This window comes from Theropithecus gelada, chromosome 7b (assembly GCF_003255815.1).
Source record: "Theropithecus gelada isolate Dixy chromosome 7b, Tgel_1.0, whole genome shotgun sequence".
In the NCBI taxonomy this organism is placed as follows: Eukaryota; Metazoa; Chordata; class Mammalia; order Primates; family Cercopithecidae; genus Theropithecus; species Theropithecus gelada.
In genome coordinates this window covers 51,605,275-51,622,734 of record NC_037675.1, presented here as the reverse complement: position 1 = coordinate 51,622,734, position 17,460 = coordinate 51,605,275, and the positions used below count along the sequence as shown (strand labels likewise).

General features: G+C 40.1%; 1 protein-coding gene across 1 annotated transcript in view; it reads left to right on the top strand.

Moving 5' to 3' along the window:
• The window catches only part of L2HGDH (L-2-hydroxyglutarate dehydrogenase), a 69,072-nt gene that overhangs the window by 34,983 nt on the left and 16,629 nt on the right, over positions 1 to 17,460 (top strand). Inside the window, exons 6-9 of the mRNA XM_025392557.1 lie at positions 1,762 to 1,796; positions 10,716 to 10,883; positions 12,132 to 12,289; positions 14,544 to 14,675. Coding sequence (XP_025248342.1) covers positions 1,762 to 1,796; positions 10,716 to 10,883; positions 12,132 to 12,289; positions 14,544 to 14,675 — 493 coding nt within the window. The remainder of the gene's footprint in view (positions 1 to 1,761; positions 1,797 to 10,715; positions 10,884 to 12,131; positions 12,290 to 14,543; positions 14,676 to 17,460) is intronic.

The following is a 17,460-nucleotide window of genomic DNA, read 5'->3' as shown; positions in this document are numbered from 1 at the left end:
ATGCGTGCCTGTAACCCAGCTACTCCGGAGGCTGAGGCAGGAGAATTGCTGGAATCTGGTAGGCAGAGGCTGCAGTGAGCTGAGATTGCACCAGTGCACTGCACTCCAGCCTGTGCAACAGAGTGAGACTCTGTCTCAAAAAAAAAAAAAAAAAAGCAGTGACCGATGTGGCTCAGTCTTAGAGAGGTGTCAGTACCACCAAGGAGTAATTTCAAAAGAACTCTTTTGCTTGTATATTTCTTTTGTTTTTTTTCTTCTTTCCAGACGGCGTCTTACGCTATTGCCTAGGCTGGAGCGCAATGGCGCAATCTTGGCTCACTCCAACCTCCGCCTCTCAGGTTCAAGTGATTCTCCTGCCTCAGCCTCCTGAGTAGCTGGAAATATAGGCATGCATCACCATGCCCAGCTAATTTTGTGTTTTTAGTAGAGATGGGGTTTCATCATGTTGGTCAGGCTGGTCTCAAACTCCTGACCTCAGGTGATCCACCCACCTCAGCCTCCCAAAGTTTCAGGGTTACAGGAGTGAGCCACTGTGCTCAGCCTGCTTGTGTATTTCGAGAACCATGAAAGGGATCCAAGCTATCTTTTTAAATATCCTTTTTCTTCTTTTCTTCCTTCTTCTTCTTCTTTTTTTTTTTAATTATAAAAAGAGACAAGGTCTCACTATGTTGTCCATGCTTGTCTTGAACCCCTAAGCTCAAACGACCTGCCCACCTTGGCCTCCCAAAATACTGGGATTCCAGGCATGAGCCACCGTGCCTGGCCCAAAATGCAAATGTTAGCATCACCCAGACTTACTGAATCAGACTGTCTGGAAATAGCACCTAGTAATAAGCTTTTAGTGATTTTTAGACACACCCAAGTTTCAGAATGTCAGAATGACAGCCTAAGGTCATAAAATGACCTGGTCATTTGGAACTCCCCCCACCTCATGCCCAGCCCCCACACAGTTTAAGAGTGCAATTAAGAGTTTGTCTTGTTTTGCTTTGAGGGCATTAATTTTTTTTTGTCCAAATGATAGATTTTTGAGGCTTCTATTTGCTGTTGAGAAATTTGAAGGAGAAAAAAAGTAGTGTTCTGTTCTTTCTTCCTTGACAGGTTTTTAAGGAGATCTAAGCCATCTGAATCATTCTGTCTTTCTGAATTCTAAAATGATGAGCAAAATTGTTAAATAATTAAAGTTTTTTTAGGTAGGTAGCATAATAAACCAAATTTATGGTACAAGTAGATTATATTTATCTGCTCTATGTATGCTTTATAAAACTTTGAGATCCCGTGTATCTGAGTGGGAACTAATTTTAAAAATGGTCAGTTTTTTATTGGAAGTTTTTGTGTTGCGAGAACTCTTGCTTCTCTAAGCAATGTAGAACCTGCAAAGAATCCAGTAACCAACACATGGATGGCAAAGTTTCTCATATCATAGCTTTAGTTCTGTGGGAAAATACATACTGGTTTATGATGATCCATTATACAGTGTGGTTTCCAGGATTATAATAGCTATGTCTATGTTGGAGGTCAGGTGGGGTATGGTTTATAAGCATAGATTAGATGAGTTAAAACCAAGCTAAAAACATGCTGGAGTTTTATATGTTGTTAAGTATGAACTAGTTTCATTGTTATTTGGTAAAAAGTTTCAGAATGAACTGTAGGGTACAATCATAGTAATGACAGAAAAAAAGTTATTTAAGTTTGTTGCTAGTGTAATATTTCAAATAATATTGGCCTTTTGCTAAAAATAAATTTTTTACTTTTTTTTTTCAGGAATGCAATATCCAATCGTTATAAAGAATACAAAGGTAAAGATTCTTAAGCAAAACTGCTGGCTACTTTATTTCCCTCCCCTTTATTAAAAATTAAATTAACCCACAGGGCTGTATTTTAAGTTATTGAATGGCATTTATCTAATGTAAAAGTAATTCTGAGAGAATTTCTTTTAGGGATGTTTAACAGCTTTTATTCTAAGGAGAGTTTCAGCTTGGGAATGTCCTAATTAAGTGACTGTGCTGGCAAAGAACAGGATTATAAGCATATGGAGTGTTTAATTTTAAGGCAAAACTGATAGATATTTTATCACTCTGCCTACTGATCTCCACTAACTTATTAACTCTCTATAAATTAGAAGACTTCGGTAGAGGGAGTACACAGGTTTTCCAGAGGGAGATGGACTGCTTTTTTTCATCTTCACATAGACCTAAAGCAAGAACCATTGAATGGCATAGAAGCAGTGGACTCCCTGTAGGTTCACTGCATCAGGTTGTACTCAAGGGAGCAGAGTCATTAATGAGTGCTCTGGGATTTATTATAGAATAAGACCTTACACAATTGTGGAAGTTTCTGGGAAAGTGTAGATTCAGAAGAGAGTTGATGGATCAGTAATTGGGAAACAGAGCTGAATATGGAGCTAGAATTCACTGGACAGTGGGTATCTTTCTGTCACCTCTTTGGATTAGGATGACCTTCAGAGAATAATACCTGCTGATTTACTTCTGCTGCCAGATTATTATTATTATTATTATTATTATTATTAGTATTATTATTATTTTGAGATGGAGTCTCACTCTGTCGCCCCAACTGGAGTCCAGTGGCGCAATCTCGGCTCACTGCTAGCTCCGCCTCCCGGGTTCACACCATTCTCCTGCCTCAGCCTCCCAAGTAGCTGGGACTACAGGCGCCCGCCTCCACGCCCAGCTAATTTTTTGTATTTTTAGTAGAGACAGGCGTTCACCATGTTAACCAGGATGGTCTCGATCTCCTGACCTTGTGATCCGCCCACCTCGGCCTCCCAAAGTGCTGGGATTACGGGTGTGAGCCACCGCGCCCGACCCTCTGCCACCAGATTATATGCAGCTCCTGTTTTGACCAACTTTAAGTTGGAACCATGAAGAGAAGGGGATTCTGTCAAGCATAGTTCCTAGATTAACCAAATGGACACAGTACAAACCCCTACAGTCTACCCTTTGTCAACCTGACATCTGTCCACGCCCCTTATAACCTTATAATGATATTTAGCTTCCAAATAAAGACAGAAGTAAAAGTATGCTTCCACCTAACAAGGTGTAACTATCTTTCATAGGACTGAAGACATGCTAACTAACTCTCAAAAAAACAAACAAACAAAAACAAAAAAAACAAAGTCTACTTTATCCCTCCTGGGTTATGTTTAATTTTTACTAGCTGAGTTACACTCCCGCTTTGAGATCCTGTAACTTAAATACCAAGATATAAGGTTAACCACTATTTAAGCATTTTGTATTAGATAAGTAGTTCTCAACTAGAGGCAGTTTTACTTCTCAGGGAACATTTGGCAATGTTTGGAGACATTTTTGATTGTCACAACTGGGAGAGGGGAGGGGCACAGCAACTGGGATTTGGTAGGTAGATACCAGGAATGTTGCTAAACATCCTTCAGTGTGGGGAATAGGCCCCCAAAACAAAGAAATGTCTATCCCCCAAAGTCAGTAGTACTGAGGTTGAGAAACCCTGTGTTAAATAATGTGGAAATGGTAGAGATGAGTATATTAGTCTTCTCAGACTTCCATAACAAAATAGCACAAACTGGGTGGCCTAAAAAGCCCACAGATCTGGAGGCTAAAAGTTCAAGATTAAGGTGCTGGTAGGGTTGATTTTTGGCTTGTTAATGGCTGCCTTCTTACTATGTCCTCACATGGCCTCTTCTCTGTGTGCGCCCAGAAAGAGAGAGCATGATCTTGGGTATCTCTTCCTCTTGTAAGGACACCAGTGCTATTGGATTAGCCCCTACCCTTATGACCTAATTTAACCTTAGTTACCTCCCTAAAGGCCCTGTCTCCACATAAAATTCACATTAAGGGTTGGGGCTTCAATGTATGAATTGGGGTGTTGGGGGGGGCACAATTCAGTCTATAGCAATGGGAATAAATAAAGAATCAGGTAATGTATGGAGAAATGTATTTATTATTTTAAAGTAAGATATACTCAGATTATAACATCCCTCATTTCTGTAACTAGTCATGTGGCCATAGCCAATATTTATGATATCCTTCCCCTACTATGCATTTCATATTCTCTTTGCCTTTGGCAAGCATCTTAGCTGGTCATGGTTTCTAGTTTGGTGGTGTAGCTCACACTTTCATTCCTGAAGTCTATGCCATTAGCAGCCCTGGCTGTTTTGGGTTGAGGTAGTTTCCAATAACTTTTATAACAGTATATGGGAATACTAAGAGAAGCTTCAGGAGATATGTATTCCAGACATATTCCTTTTTATCATCCCCAAGACTAGTTGTGGTAGCAACTCATTTTCTTGAGAGTCAAGATTAGTTATCCAATTCAATACAGCAATCCCCTCTTTGATTTACTGGCAAGGGAACCCAAAGTGGCCAGGTGTTGCAGTATCAACCTCCAATTTAATGGAACCACTGTCATTCTCTAGTAGAAGTACTTCTCCCTTGGGAACTAAGACCTCTAGATCATAAGACCAAAGTTGTGAGGACAGAATGCAAACATTTCATGTAGTGGATGATTGGGGTAATAGTAAGGAACCACCCTCATTTCTACCTCAATTTCCAGACCTGTGAATTCTGGCTGTGGGACAAACAATACCATATATTAGTCACTGATTTAGAGCACATAGAGCATCCTGGAGGAAATTGCCCCAGCCCTTCAAGGAGTTGCCAGCCAGCTAGTGCTATTACGTCTAAAACCCATTCCAGTTTCTGTCACCCAGTGGCTTCAGGGTGATGGGGAAAATGGTAAAATCAGTGAATTCCATGATCCTGAGCCTATAGCTGCATTTCATTTGCTGCAGAGTAAGTTCACTGATCAGAAGTAATGATTCTCTGTAAAATACCATGATGGTGAATAAGACATCTCATAAGTTCACACATGGTGGCTTTGGCAGAAGCATTATAGGTAGGGAAGACAAATTTATATTCCGAGCAAGTGTCTATGCAAGTGAGAAATAAGTGCTGCATTTTCTATGATGGAAGTGGTCCAGGGACCATATCAGTGGCTCTTTTGGTCTCTACTATGGCCGATTGAGCACTCAGCATTAGCTGTAGACAGATCAGCCTTGGTGAATAAGTCCATGTTGCCGATCACCTCCAACCTTGCTACCATAACTATGTTTTCCAGCTTTATGTTTACATTGTGAAATGATTATCACAATCAAGTTATTTGATATCACATCTGCCACCTCACATAGTTACCATTTATGTGTATGTGATGAGAACACTTAGATTTGCTATCTTAGCAAATTTCAAGTATACCATACAGTATTATTACCTATAGTCACCATGCTGTATATTAGATTTCTAGAATTTATTCATCCTATAATTGAAAGTTTGTACCCTTTGACTAATATCATCCCATTCCTGCCCACCTCCTCCCAGTCTGTAGCAACCGTCATTGTACTCTCTTTTTCTATGAATACAACTATTTTAGATCCCATATGTAAGTGAGATTGTACAGTATTTGTCTTTCACTGTCTGGCTTATTTCACTTAGCACAGTATCTTCCAGGCCCACCCATGTTGTCACAAATGGCAGAATTTCCTCCTTTTTTATGGCTGAATAGTATTGCATTGTATGTATATATACACACACACATATACACACACACATATATATATATACACACACACACATATATATATATATATATATATATATATCACATTTTCTTTATCCATTCATCTGTCAATGGACACTTAAGGTTGTTCTCATGTCTTGGCTGTTGTGAATAATGCTGCAATGAACATGAGAATGCAGATATCTCCTTGAGGTACTGATTTTGTTTTATTTGGGTATATACCCAGAGGAAATCATATGGTAGTTCTATTTTTAATTTGGATCATATGGTAGTTCTATTTTTAATTTTTTAAGGAATGTGCATACCATTTCCTGTGATGGCTGTCCAATTTACATTCCCATCGATAGGGCACCCTACATCCTCACCAATGTTTGTTTTCTTTTGTCTTTTTGATAATAGCCATCCTAACAGATGTGAGATTATATCTTATTGTGGTTTTGATTTTCCTGATGATTAGTGATTTGGGTGCCTTTACATGTATCTGTTGGCTATCTGTATATCTTTGAAAAAAATACATAAAAATACATATTCAGGTCCTTTGCCCTCCCCACCTCTGGCCTTTTTTTTTTTTTTTTTTTTGAGACAGGATCTCTGTCACCCAGGCTGAAGTCCAGTGGCATGACCATGGCTCACTGCAGCCTCAAACTCCTGGGCTCAAGCTGTCCTGCCTCAACCTCCAAAGTAGCTGGTATTATAGGCACGTGCTGCCATGCCCGGCTTCTTTGCCCATTTTTATTTATTTTATTGTATTTATTATTATTATTATTATTATTTGAGATGGAGTTTTGCTCTTGTTGCCCAGGCTGGAGTGCAGTGGCACAATCTTGGCTCACCTCAACCTCTGCCTCCCGTGTTCAAGTGATTCTCTTGTCTCAGCCTCCTGAGTAGCTGGGATTACAGGCATGCGCCACCACACCCGGCTAATTTTGTATTTTTAGTAGAAATGGGGTTTCTCCATGTTGGTCAGGCTGGTCTCGAACTCCTGACCTCAGGTGATCCACCCGCCTTGGCCTCCCAAAGTGCTGGGATTACAGGCGTGAGCCCCCGTGCCTGGCCTTTCTTTGCTAATTTTTTAATTAGCTCATTTGTTATTTTGCTATTGAATTATATGAATTTCTTACTTTTTTTGGATATTAACCTATTATCAGATGTATTTTCTCCAATTCTGTAGGTTGTCTCTTCATTTCTTTTACTGTGCAGAAGCTTTTTCGTTTGATATAGTCACATTTGTTTAGTTTTGCTTTTGTGCCTGTGCTTTTGGTGCCTTATTAAAAAAAAAAAAAAAATCATTCCTAAGACCAATGTCTTCCCTATGTTTTCTTCTGGGAGTCTTAGTTTTTAATCTAAAATCTTTAATCTTTTAATCTAAATATTTAATCCAGTTCAGGTTAATTTTTGTGAATGGTGTAAAATAGGAGTCCAATTTCATTCTTTTGCATGGGGCTATCCAGTTTTCCCAGCACCATTTATGGAGACTATCTTTACACCTAATCATGTAGTTCATGAGATGGGTGCCTGGAGAAAGAGGCTAACTAACATCCACAGAGCAGGTCATTTTTTTCTACTGATTATTAAAATTGTCCTTGGCCAAGATTTCTCTTCAGTGAGCATTCATATGGAACTTGAATATCTTTACTCTCGGAAACTGTTTTGAAGTGGTCCATTCATACACCTTTCTCCACAGGTCGTTTCCCTGTCCATCTAGCCAAACCATTAGTTGTTGCACATGAAACAGTGTAGATCCATACCTTTGGCCATCTGTCCTTCTAAAATAAGATGAACAACTAGGTGTGTTCAGAGATCTGCCCACTGAGAATATTTTCTTCACCACAGTCCTTCAGGGCCACTCATGAGTGGGGCTCTGGTGCTGTGGCTGTTCAGTTGTGTGTGGTACCAGCATGTTGTGCAGAACCATTTCTAAACCTGGCCTATATTTTTTCTTCTTAGGTCAACTGGTCATAGAGAACTCCCTGTGGGGCTATAGAGGCAGGTTGATAGGAAGGAGGCAATTTAGCAGGCATAGGGGCCATGGGAATTTGAACCACTTGCCTCTGCAACTTATGTGTGCCAGCAGGACCTGTACAACCCTATCTTACAATTTTTCTTGATGATGGAATGCTGCTATACACACCCAATGTTGTGGCTTGATGAGTCAGACACCACCACCCAGTTAATAATGGGTAGTTCATATAGTAACTTAGTGACCTGTGGTCAAGTGTTCAGTCAAAGCCAGAAGCACTTTCTCAAAAGGAGGTTAGTTATGTGCAGAGGGTGGTATAACTTTCCTCCAAAAACCGTGAAGTTCTGTGCTGTGATTTGCCCACATATGCCTTCCAAAGGCTCTATAAAGTATGACTATCTGCTGCAGACAGTTCGATTACCATCAGAGTTGCTGGGTCATGTGACCCAAGTGGCAGGCTTTCCATTCAAAGAAGAATTGAAAATCTGTTTCTGTGCCTGCCCTCATCTAAGGGACATTTTCACTAGAGTATAGCATCATATGATAGAATATATACAGGGGCCTATGGCATACCAGTGGATATATACTTTACCCAGAGTTGCCGCTCTTTATTTTGGCATTTTCAGTAAGTATAATTTTGGGGTTCAAATTCAAATTGAGCGGTCCACTTACCAGGTTGAAATAGTTTTATGAAAAGTTAAAAGAAATTTTGTCTTTTTGAGACAATCTCACTCTGTTGCCCAGGCTGGAGTGCAGAGGCATGCTCTTGGCTCACTGTAACCTCCGCCTCCCAGATTCAAGTGATTGTTGTGCCTCAGCCACATGAGTAGCTGGGATTACAGGTGTGTCTCACCATGCCTGGTTAATTTTTGTATTTTTAGTAGAGACAGGGTTTCACCATGTTGACCAGGCTGGTCTTGAACTCCTGGCCCCAAGTGATTCACCCACCTCAGCCTCCCAGAGTGCTGGGATTACAGGTGTGAGCCACTGCGCCTGGCCAGGGATTTTTAAAATAAATTTTTGCAGGTAGGATTTGGTAATTAAAGATTTATACATTGGATATTGTGGGGGTGTGGAGAAATCTGCTTCACTTATGAAAGAGCAATAGACATACATGGTTTATTTCTTCTTCTTCTTTTTAATTTCTTTTTTTTTTTTTTTTTGATTAGAGACTTTATCTCTAATAAAACATAGGGAGACAAAGTCTCCCTGTGTTGCCCAGGCTGGTCTTGAACTCCTGGGCTCAAATGATCCTCCCACTTTGGCCTCCCAAAATGTTGGGACTACAGGCATGAGCCACTGTGCCCAGCCTAAAAGAAATTTATGTTGAACAGATGTATCATTTGATGGTTACCTAAATTTTAATTTGGAAGTAAAATTAATATGTTACTGAATTTAATTATTGTTTAACATATAGCATAAAATGATTTCAGAAATCTGTGATAGTTTTTGATAATTTTCTTGGGAACTGTTGCTTGAGTTTTTAAAGAGAATTATTAGGTTATTGCATGCTGGTACCATTTTATAAATTCTGTTACTATCTTTACATCTATCATAAGACTTATCTGCATTTTTTTGTTCCAAGAACAAAAGAACTGCCAATCTTTTATGTAGGAGCTGATGATTTATGTCACAAAAATACCTCTCGTATTTCTAGAATATAACTCTAGATGAACAGGAAAGATATTAACCTATTTAGAAAAAGGTATTTTTGGCTGGTTGCGGTGGCTCACACCTGTAGTCCCAGCTGTTTGCTTAGGCAAGAGAATCACTTGAACACAGGAGGTTGAGGCTGTAGTGAGCCAGGACTGCGCCATCGCACTCCAGCCTGGGTGACAGCAAGACCTTGACAGCCCTTTTGACTTCAAAGGTCTTAAAACAATCATGGCTTAGTCTAGCTAATTTGAATTCTTTGTGGAGAAGTTTCATCTAATTTTTCTAAAAACGATGACATGTATAACTCCTGAAAAGAGGCTTAACTTTCTAGCAAGGGCAAAAATAGGATACATACAGAGGTGGAAATTTAGCTCAATAGAGTAAGGCTAAACAGTAAGGCCTGGAAAGAAAGAAAATGTTGAGACAGGTGAGAATTCTGAGGCTTCAAAAATAGGTCATCTGGGAAGAAGATCTAAGAATAAGAACAGAATTGCTAGGTGTTTACTCTGTTAGAAGCAAAGAGATGGGAATTCGAGTGTGGTGGTGAATGCGGGATAAATGAAGTCATTTAGGAAATAGGGTGGCAAATTGGCCAAACTTGGTGAGTAAAGTTAAAAATGAGCAGATGATAATCACAAAATAAAATTTATAGGAAATCATAACAGCCTAACATTAGCAGTCTCCTAGGCACTAAAGCAAACCTTGAATGTAGTGTGTGCTCTCAGTAAATGTGCATTGAATGAATGAGATTTCTAAAGTGTCCTCAGTTTGCAAAGTAGATATTGATTAGGAAGGAGAAATTGCTTGGTGGGTAGATTACAGTTGCAACTGGGCAGGATTATTGAGTGTGAGGCAACCGAAGAGTAACACAGTAATTGCTCAGATACAGGAGAAGCTGGTTGCTATACAGAGGTTGCCTTTAAATGAGAGGGTTACAGGCCCTGTGACTTCAGTGCCAGAGATGTTATGGATATAATTATCAATAGGTAACAACTTTATTTTTAAAAATTATTTTATATGCTTACATTTTTAATGTAGGAAGTTTTGTCTTTCTTGATATTCTACTAATTGGGTAAATCCTCGTATTTGTGATTGGTATATTGAATTTTTAATTAATCCAAATTAAAAGCTGTGGGGTGGGTGGGGGAGCAAAAAAAATTGGTGGAGGCTATCTAAATGACATTTGCTTCTTCATGCAACAAATAGTTAAGAAGCTCCCCGCTAGGTCCTAATAAACGATTTGTATGTATTTGTGTGCATGCATGTATACCTTACTACGTATCCTTGCTGGGTTGACCATTATTACCTTTAAAGTACAAAATTTAAGGTGACATCCTCTTACATGCCACTGTCCTCAGTTTCTAGCTGCCACCTAAATGCTAAAGAACATATTTTGCTGATACCTGTATTGAATATCCTCTTTTAGAAAAAATTCTATTTCTGTACCTTGTTTTCTTTTCTATCACCTGTTTTTCCCCTCTTGACCTAGTCTACTCCACTCTATACAAATAACTATTATTTTATTTTGCACTAGGGAGAGGAAATTCGATGTCAGTATGTTGTGACATGTGCAGGACTTTACTCAGACCGTATTTCAGAGTTGAGTGGCTGCACTCCTGATCCTCGAATTGTACCATTCCGGGGAGATTACCTGCTCTTGAAGCCGGAAAAATGTTATCTTGTAAAAGGAAATATTTATCCGGTAGGTAATGATGCTTCCTACTTCTAATTTTTTTCAAGCAGGTGGTGGTCATAAAGGAGATGAAAACAACTTTCACTTGGGTCAGAAATAAGAGCAATTTTGAAGGACCATTTGTGTAAGCATTGCATCAGTTTCTCTTGCGGTTAAATCCCTAAATCTTTATCCCGGTATCATGGTTATTAAATTGTAATTAATTGCCTGCAGGTACATGTCTCCAGAAAGCATGAGTGCACTATGGGAAGTGCTATCAGGAAGGAACTGAATTCTTCCTTCTCTCTGGTGGAGGGAAAGGGAAAACTTTCCCTTATGGAAGTCCCTGATACCCAACCCTTTTCCTCAGTTCACTATCTATAGGTACAGAAAAGGGATGTGGCCACTCTAGTTTCAGGGACTAGAAGACAGAGGTAGTTAAATGAAGAGTTCATTTTTCTGTCTGGAACTACCCTGGAAATGATGAATCTCTTAAAATATATTAGGTTGAACCAGATGAAATAGTCAGTATTTGGCTATTTGATATTTTTGACCTTGCCAAAACATGAATTTCATCTGTTTCAATCTCATGTATTTGTACTTTGCAGAAGCCTGTGCTATGACCGTGTATTTTTTTTCTGGCGTCTCTGATTTTACTTTCCAGTCATAGACATCCCTTGTGAAAGACAGAGAATAACCTGAAGTAGGACAGTTCATCTTTTTTTTTCCCCTTTACCCAGAAAGATGCATAGATGGAACAATGTATTAGTGTTAATAACATCAGAGTTTCGTTTCTTTTTTTTTTTTTTTGAGACAGATCTTACTCTGTCACCCAGGCTAGAGTGCAGTGGCGCGATCTTGGTTCATTGCAACATCCACCTCCTGGATTTAAGCAATTCTCATGCCTCAGCCTCCCAAGTAGCTGGGATCACAGGTGCACACCACCATGCCAGGCTAGTTTTTGTATTTTTAGTAGAGACAGGGTTTTACAATGTTGGCCAGGTTGGTTTTGAACTCCAGATCTCAAGTGATCCTCCCGCCTTGGCCTCCCAAAGTGTTGGGATTACAGGCGTGAGCCACTGTGCCTGGCCAGCATCAAGGTTTCTTGTGTGCATTTCTAAGCAGAAGCATGTTAATGGAAAAGTATATCTGAGTACATTTTCACAATACAAATTAAATGCATGGGAAGAAAGTGTTTTATGTTACCAATTGAATGTTTGCATCTCTGATAACATGGAATGTGAAATGAGGCTGTTATTTACTATGTTAAATTTATAGGTCCCAGATAGCCGGTTTCCTTTCCTAGGAGTTCACTTCACACCAAGGATGGATGGCAGTATTTGGCTAGGTCCTAATGCAGTTCTTGCCTTTAAACGAGAGGGTTACAGACCCTTTGACTTCAGTGCCACAGATGTTATGGATATAATTATTAATAGGTAATGTTATTTATTCTTAAAAATGATTTTATGTGCTTATATTTTCAATGTGGGAAGTTTTGTCTTTCTTGATATTCTACTTATTGGGTAAATCCCCATTTTTGTGATTGGTATATTGAATTTTGTATTAATTCAAATTAAAAGCTTTAGAGTGGATGGAGTCACCAAAAAAAAAAAAAGAGCTTTGTGGAATAAGCATAACATTTTAACTACTTCAAGAAAATTCTGATGAGCCAGGGTAATGTCTTGGTTAAAAAGAAGATAAGACCGGCCAGGCATAGTGGCTCACACCTATAATCCCAGCACTTTGGGAGGCCAAGGCAGGTGGATCACGAGGTTAGGAGACCAAGACCATCCTGGCTAACACGGTGAAACCCTGTCTCTACTAAAAATACAAAAAATTAGCCAGGCATGGTGGCAGGCGCCTGTAGTCCTAGCTTCCTGGGAGGCTGAGACAGGAGAATGGCATGAACCCAGGGGACAGAGCTTGCAGTGAGCTGAAATCGCTGCCTCTGCACTCCAGCTTGGGCGACAGAGCAAGACTCTGTCTCAATCAATCAATCAATCAATCAATAAAAAATAAAAAAATGAAAAGAAGATAAGGCCAAGAGTCATTCATATATCTGGCAATCTAAATCTTGTATTGCTAACTTTCCAGTTTTATTTGGGGGTGAAAAATAGATTCTCTCAAAATCAGTAGACGGCTATTTTAATAAAATCATTTTGAGCCAGTCTCCATCATTTTGTAAGCCACTGGAGAAATTACTGATGACCAAAGTAATTTCCTTGTGTAGGAAACTAACAGTACAATTGTGTTGACCTAAGATACAAATTCTTTACTATTGTAAGAAATAACTGAATTAGGTGTTTTGTTTGAATTAGGTATTTTGTTTGGTCCTTTTAGCAATGTTTCTCTCTAAAGGGTTTCACATGAAAATTACTAGATTTTCATGTTTAAATCACTAGATTTAAAGCTATACTTGAGTTTCACCCTCCATGGATTCTGAAACAGAAAGTTTAGGATGGAGCTTCCTGGCACGTGTACTTGTAAAAATATATACATATATGCATCTAGGCTTTGCAGAGTCTCACTTGAAAATCATAACTAAAGGTTTTTTTGTTTTGTAATTTTGAGACAGGGTCTTACTTTGTCACTCGCTGCAGCCTCAACCTCCTGGGATCGATCAGTTCTCCCACTTCACCATCCAAGTAGCTGGAACTACAGGCAGATGCTACCATGCCCAGATAATTTTTGTGTTTTCTGTAGAGACAGGGTTTGCCATGTTACACAGGCTGATCTTGAACTCCTGGGTTCAAGCAATCCACCTGTCTTGGCCTCCCAAAGTGCTGGGATTATAGACATGAGCCACCACACCCTGCCTCAACAACTAAAGTATTTTACCTCTGGCTGACTAAGGAAAACTAGGGTAGATGTCCCATTTCTTTCATACACTGCCTTTTAGGTGTGTTGAAGGCATGTAATATTTGCATTAGAGAGCCTTGATATTGGCAGGCTTTATAGAGTTCTAGTTTGAAACCCCTCCTTGGGAATTTGAGTTTAGAAGGTGTTTACCTCTGTATTTTTTTTTTTTTTTTTTTTTTTTTGAGTCAAAGTCTCACTGTTGCCCAGGCTGAAGTGCAGTGGCACAATCATTGGCTACTGCAGCCTCAAACTCCTGGGCTTAAACGAGCCTCCCATGTCAGCCTCCCTAGTAGCTGGAACTACAGGCACACACCACCATGCCCAGCTCTGTTTACCTCCTGAGCTGATGAGGTTTGCTTCTTATATTGGCCAAAAGTTGATTTTCATTGATCGATCGATTGATTGAGAGAGGGTCTCTCTGTGTTGCCCAGGCTGGAGTGCAGTGGCACGATCTCAGCTCACTGCAACCTCTTCCTCCCAGGTTCAAGCAATTCTCCTGCCTCAGCCTCTTGATTAGCTGGGATTACAGGCGTGCACCACCATGCCTGGCTAATTTTTGTATTTTTGGTAGAGACAGGGTTTTGCCATGTTGGCCAGGCTGGTTTCGAACTCATGACCTCAAGTGATCTGCCTGCCTTGACCTCCCAAAGTGTCGGGATTACAGGCGTGAGCCACCACTCGTTGCCTTGATTTTCTTTTAATCTGTAGTTTTTCTGACTTTGCCTAGATTTTTGTGATGACATAAAAAAAAGAATCTAATAATTGTAAAGGTATTTTAGAGTAATAAAGAATTCCTTTGTCTCATAAAGATTTGTTTTGCTCTGTTTTCAGTGGCTTGATTAAACTGGCATCCCAGAATTTTTCCTATGGAGTTACTGAAATGTATAAAGCGTGTTTTCTTGGTGCAACAGTGAAGTATCTTCAAAAATTCATCCCTGAAATTACTATCAGTGATATACTTAGGTAAGGAAAAGTGATAAGGAGTGTAAATACAGTCCTGACCTGTGTGAACCTGGGGGTGGGTCTGACTTGGTGATTAGTAAGCACCATTTCAGAGCCAGTCTGCTTTGCACTGAATTTTCGTTTGCTCTCTTTCCCAACATGTTGTTGAATTCCCTTTGCAGTGCATTTATTGGTCATTGCTACATCATGGCCCTTAGTGCCGGTCCATTTATAATTATCTAGACTCCCTTACAACTCTAATCTGAAATCTCCATGACAGCTTTATTGTGATGCTACCTTAGCCTTTTTGTCTAGCTATCACTCATGACAAAAACAACTTGCCTGAATTTTTTAAAATCTCTCTGGCCAGTTATTCTTGTGATTCCAAAGTCTTTTGGCTTTAATTTTATATAAGATTATTGATCAGTGTATTAACTAATTAGATAATAAGCACATTACAACATTGTATTTTGATTGATTCTTAAAACTTAAAAAAAAAAACTTTTAGGTTTGGGGGTACATGTGAAGGTTTCTACATAGGTAAACACATGTCATGGGGCTTATTGTACATATTATTTTATCACCCAAATATTAAGCCCCGTACCCAATAGTTATCTTTTCTGCTTCTCTCCCTCCTCCCTCCCTCCCCACTTAAGTAGACTGCAGTGTCTGTTGTTTCCTTCTTTGTGTTCATGTGTTCTCATCATTTAGCTCCCACTTATGAGTGAGAACACGTGGTATTTGGTTTTCTGTTCCTGTGTTAATTTGCTAAGGATAATAGCCTCCAGCACCATTAAAACCTGTTAGAAACACACTCCTAGACCTGGCATCTCACCTTGCTTCTTCTCTACTTCTTTTGTTCTTTCTTGGGCCTTATTGTACTCAGGGACTCTACTTTGAGGATAGAAGTGGAAAGCAGCATGGTAACAATCAGAGTCCTTGCTACAAGGGTATGGGGCAAAGTAAGAACAACTTACATCTTTTTTTTTTTTTTTTTGAAATTGAGTTTCGCTCTTGTTGTCCAGGCTGGAGTGCAATGGCACCATGTCAGCTCACTGCAACCTCTGCTTCCTGGGTTAAAGCGATTCCCCTGCCTCAGCCCCCTGAGTACCTGGGATTACAGGCATGTGCCACCATGCCCGGCTAATTTTTTTGTTTTGTTTTGTTTTGTTTTGTTTTGTGTTTGAGACGGAGTCTGGCTCTGTTGCCCAGGCTGGAGTGCAGTGGCCGGATCTCAGCTCACTGCAAGCCCCGCTTCCCGGGTTCATGCCATTCTCCTGCCTCAGCCTCCCGAGTAGCTGGGACTACAGGCGCCGCCACCTCGCCCGGCTAGTTTTTTTTGTATTTTAGTAGAGACGGGGTTTCACCGTGTTAGCCAGGATGGTCTCGATCTCCTGACCTCATGATCCGCCCGTCTCAGCCTCCCAAAGTGCTGGGATTACAGGCTTGAGCCACCGCGCCCGGCCTAATTTTGTATTTTTAGTAGAGACGGGGTTTCTCCTGTTAGCCAGGCTGGTCTTGAACTCCGGACCTCAGGTGATCCACATGCTTCAGTCTCCCAAAATGCTGGGATTACAGGCGTAGGCCACCACACCCGGCCACATCTTTTATTCTTAAAGATAAAAGACTTTTCGCATGGCGGCTCACACCTGTGAGGTGGGTGGATCACCTGAGGTCAGGAGTTTGAGACCAGCCTGGCCAAAATGGAGAAACCTCATCTCTACTAAAAATACAAAATTAGCCAGGCATGGTGGCACATGCCTGTAATCACAGCTATTTGGGAGGCTGAGGCAGGAGAATCGCTTGAACCTGGGAGGTGGAGGTTGCAGTGAGCCGAGATCACGCCATTGCACTCCAACCTGGACAACAAGAGCAAAACTCCGTCTCACACACACACACCAAGATAAAAAATTTTCTAGACTTGATCTGTAGATTATTCTTAATACTACACAAACCAATTTTTTTTCCTTCTTTGGTAATGCGTTTAGTGTTCACCTTTTTTCCTGAGCAAGCCATTTGTTAGGCCTAATCAGCAGTGTATTTTGAGGTACTCTCACCCTGCATTTACAGTCCATCCCTCCATGAATCTTCTGAGCACTAGATATCTGCTTTCTCTGTAACAGCTGCTGAACTAGCCTGGTAAAAAATGTCAGCAGACTTGACTGTGTATCTGTGAAGAGAGCAATAATCATGTCAGCTGTCTCCCTTAGGGGAGCGTCCTGGTTTAAATCTGACTCTAATGTACCATTCTGAGACCAGCATGTTTGAATCCTTAGAAGAACTATTAAAACTCAGCTAATGTTTTTACTCTTATCTCTTTCACTCCTCTACTTACCTTCTGAAATAGAAGGAATAAAAATATGTAGCCATTATTTTCTTTCACTCACTTATAAATAAGGGCTTTTATGTTTTCGGTGATCTGCTTTAGCAAACTTGTGATGTTTTATATCTGAAAATAGACTGGTCAAATCTGGTTTCTATTACTGCTATTAATATTCCTTGGAAAGCAAACGAAGTGAGCATAGTGAATTCTGTGTAAAAATAGTTGCAGTGAATTCACTGCCTGTATTCAGTTACCACCCTTTCATAGAAGCCTGAGGAAAACTTTTTAGACCACTGGATTTCATATGGTAGAACTGGACTTTGGGCTTGTGGATATTAGTGAACTCTCCTGTCTTTGGCTGTACGGGTGTGAATTTCAGTTACCAGTTTCTTTGGCATGTAGTAGAAACGGGCACAGCACTGTAGGCAGGTGCATTTGGGGACAAATTCAACCCAATCACAGATTTCTCTCTTTAAAGAGAGA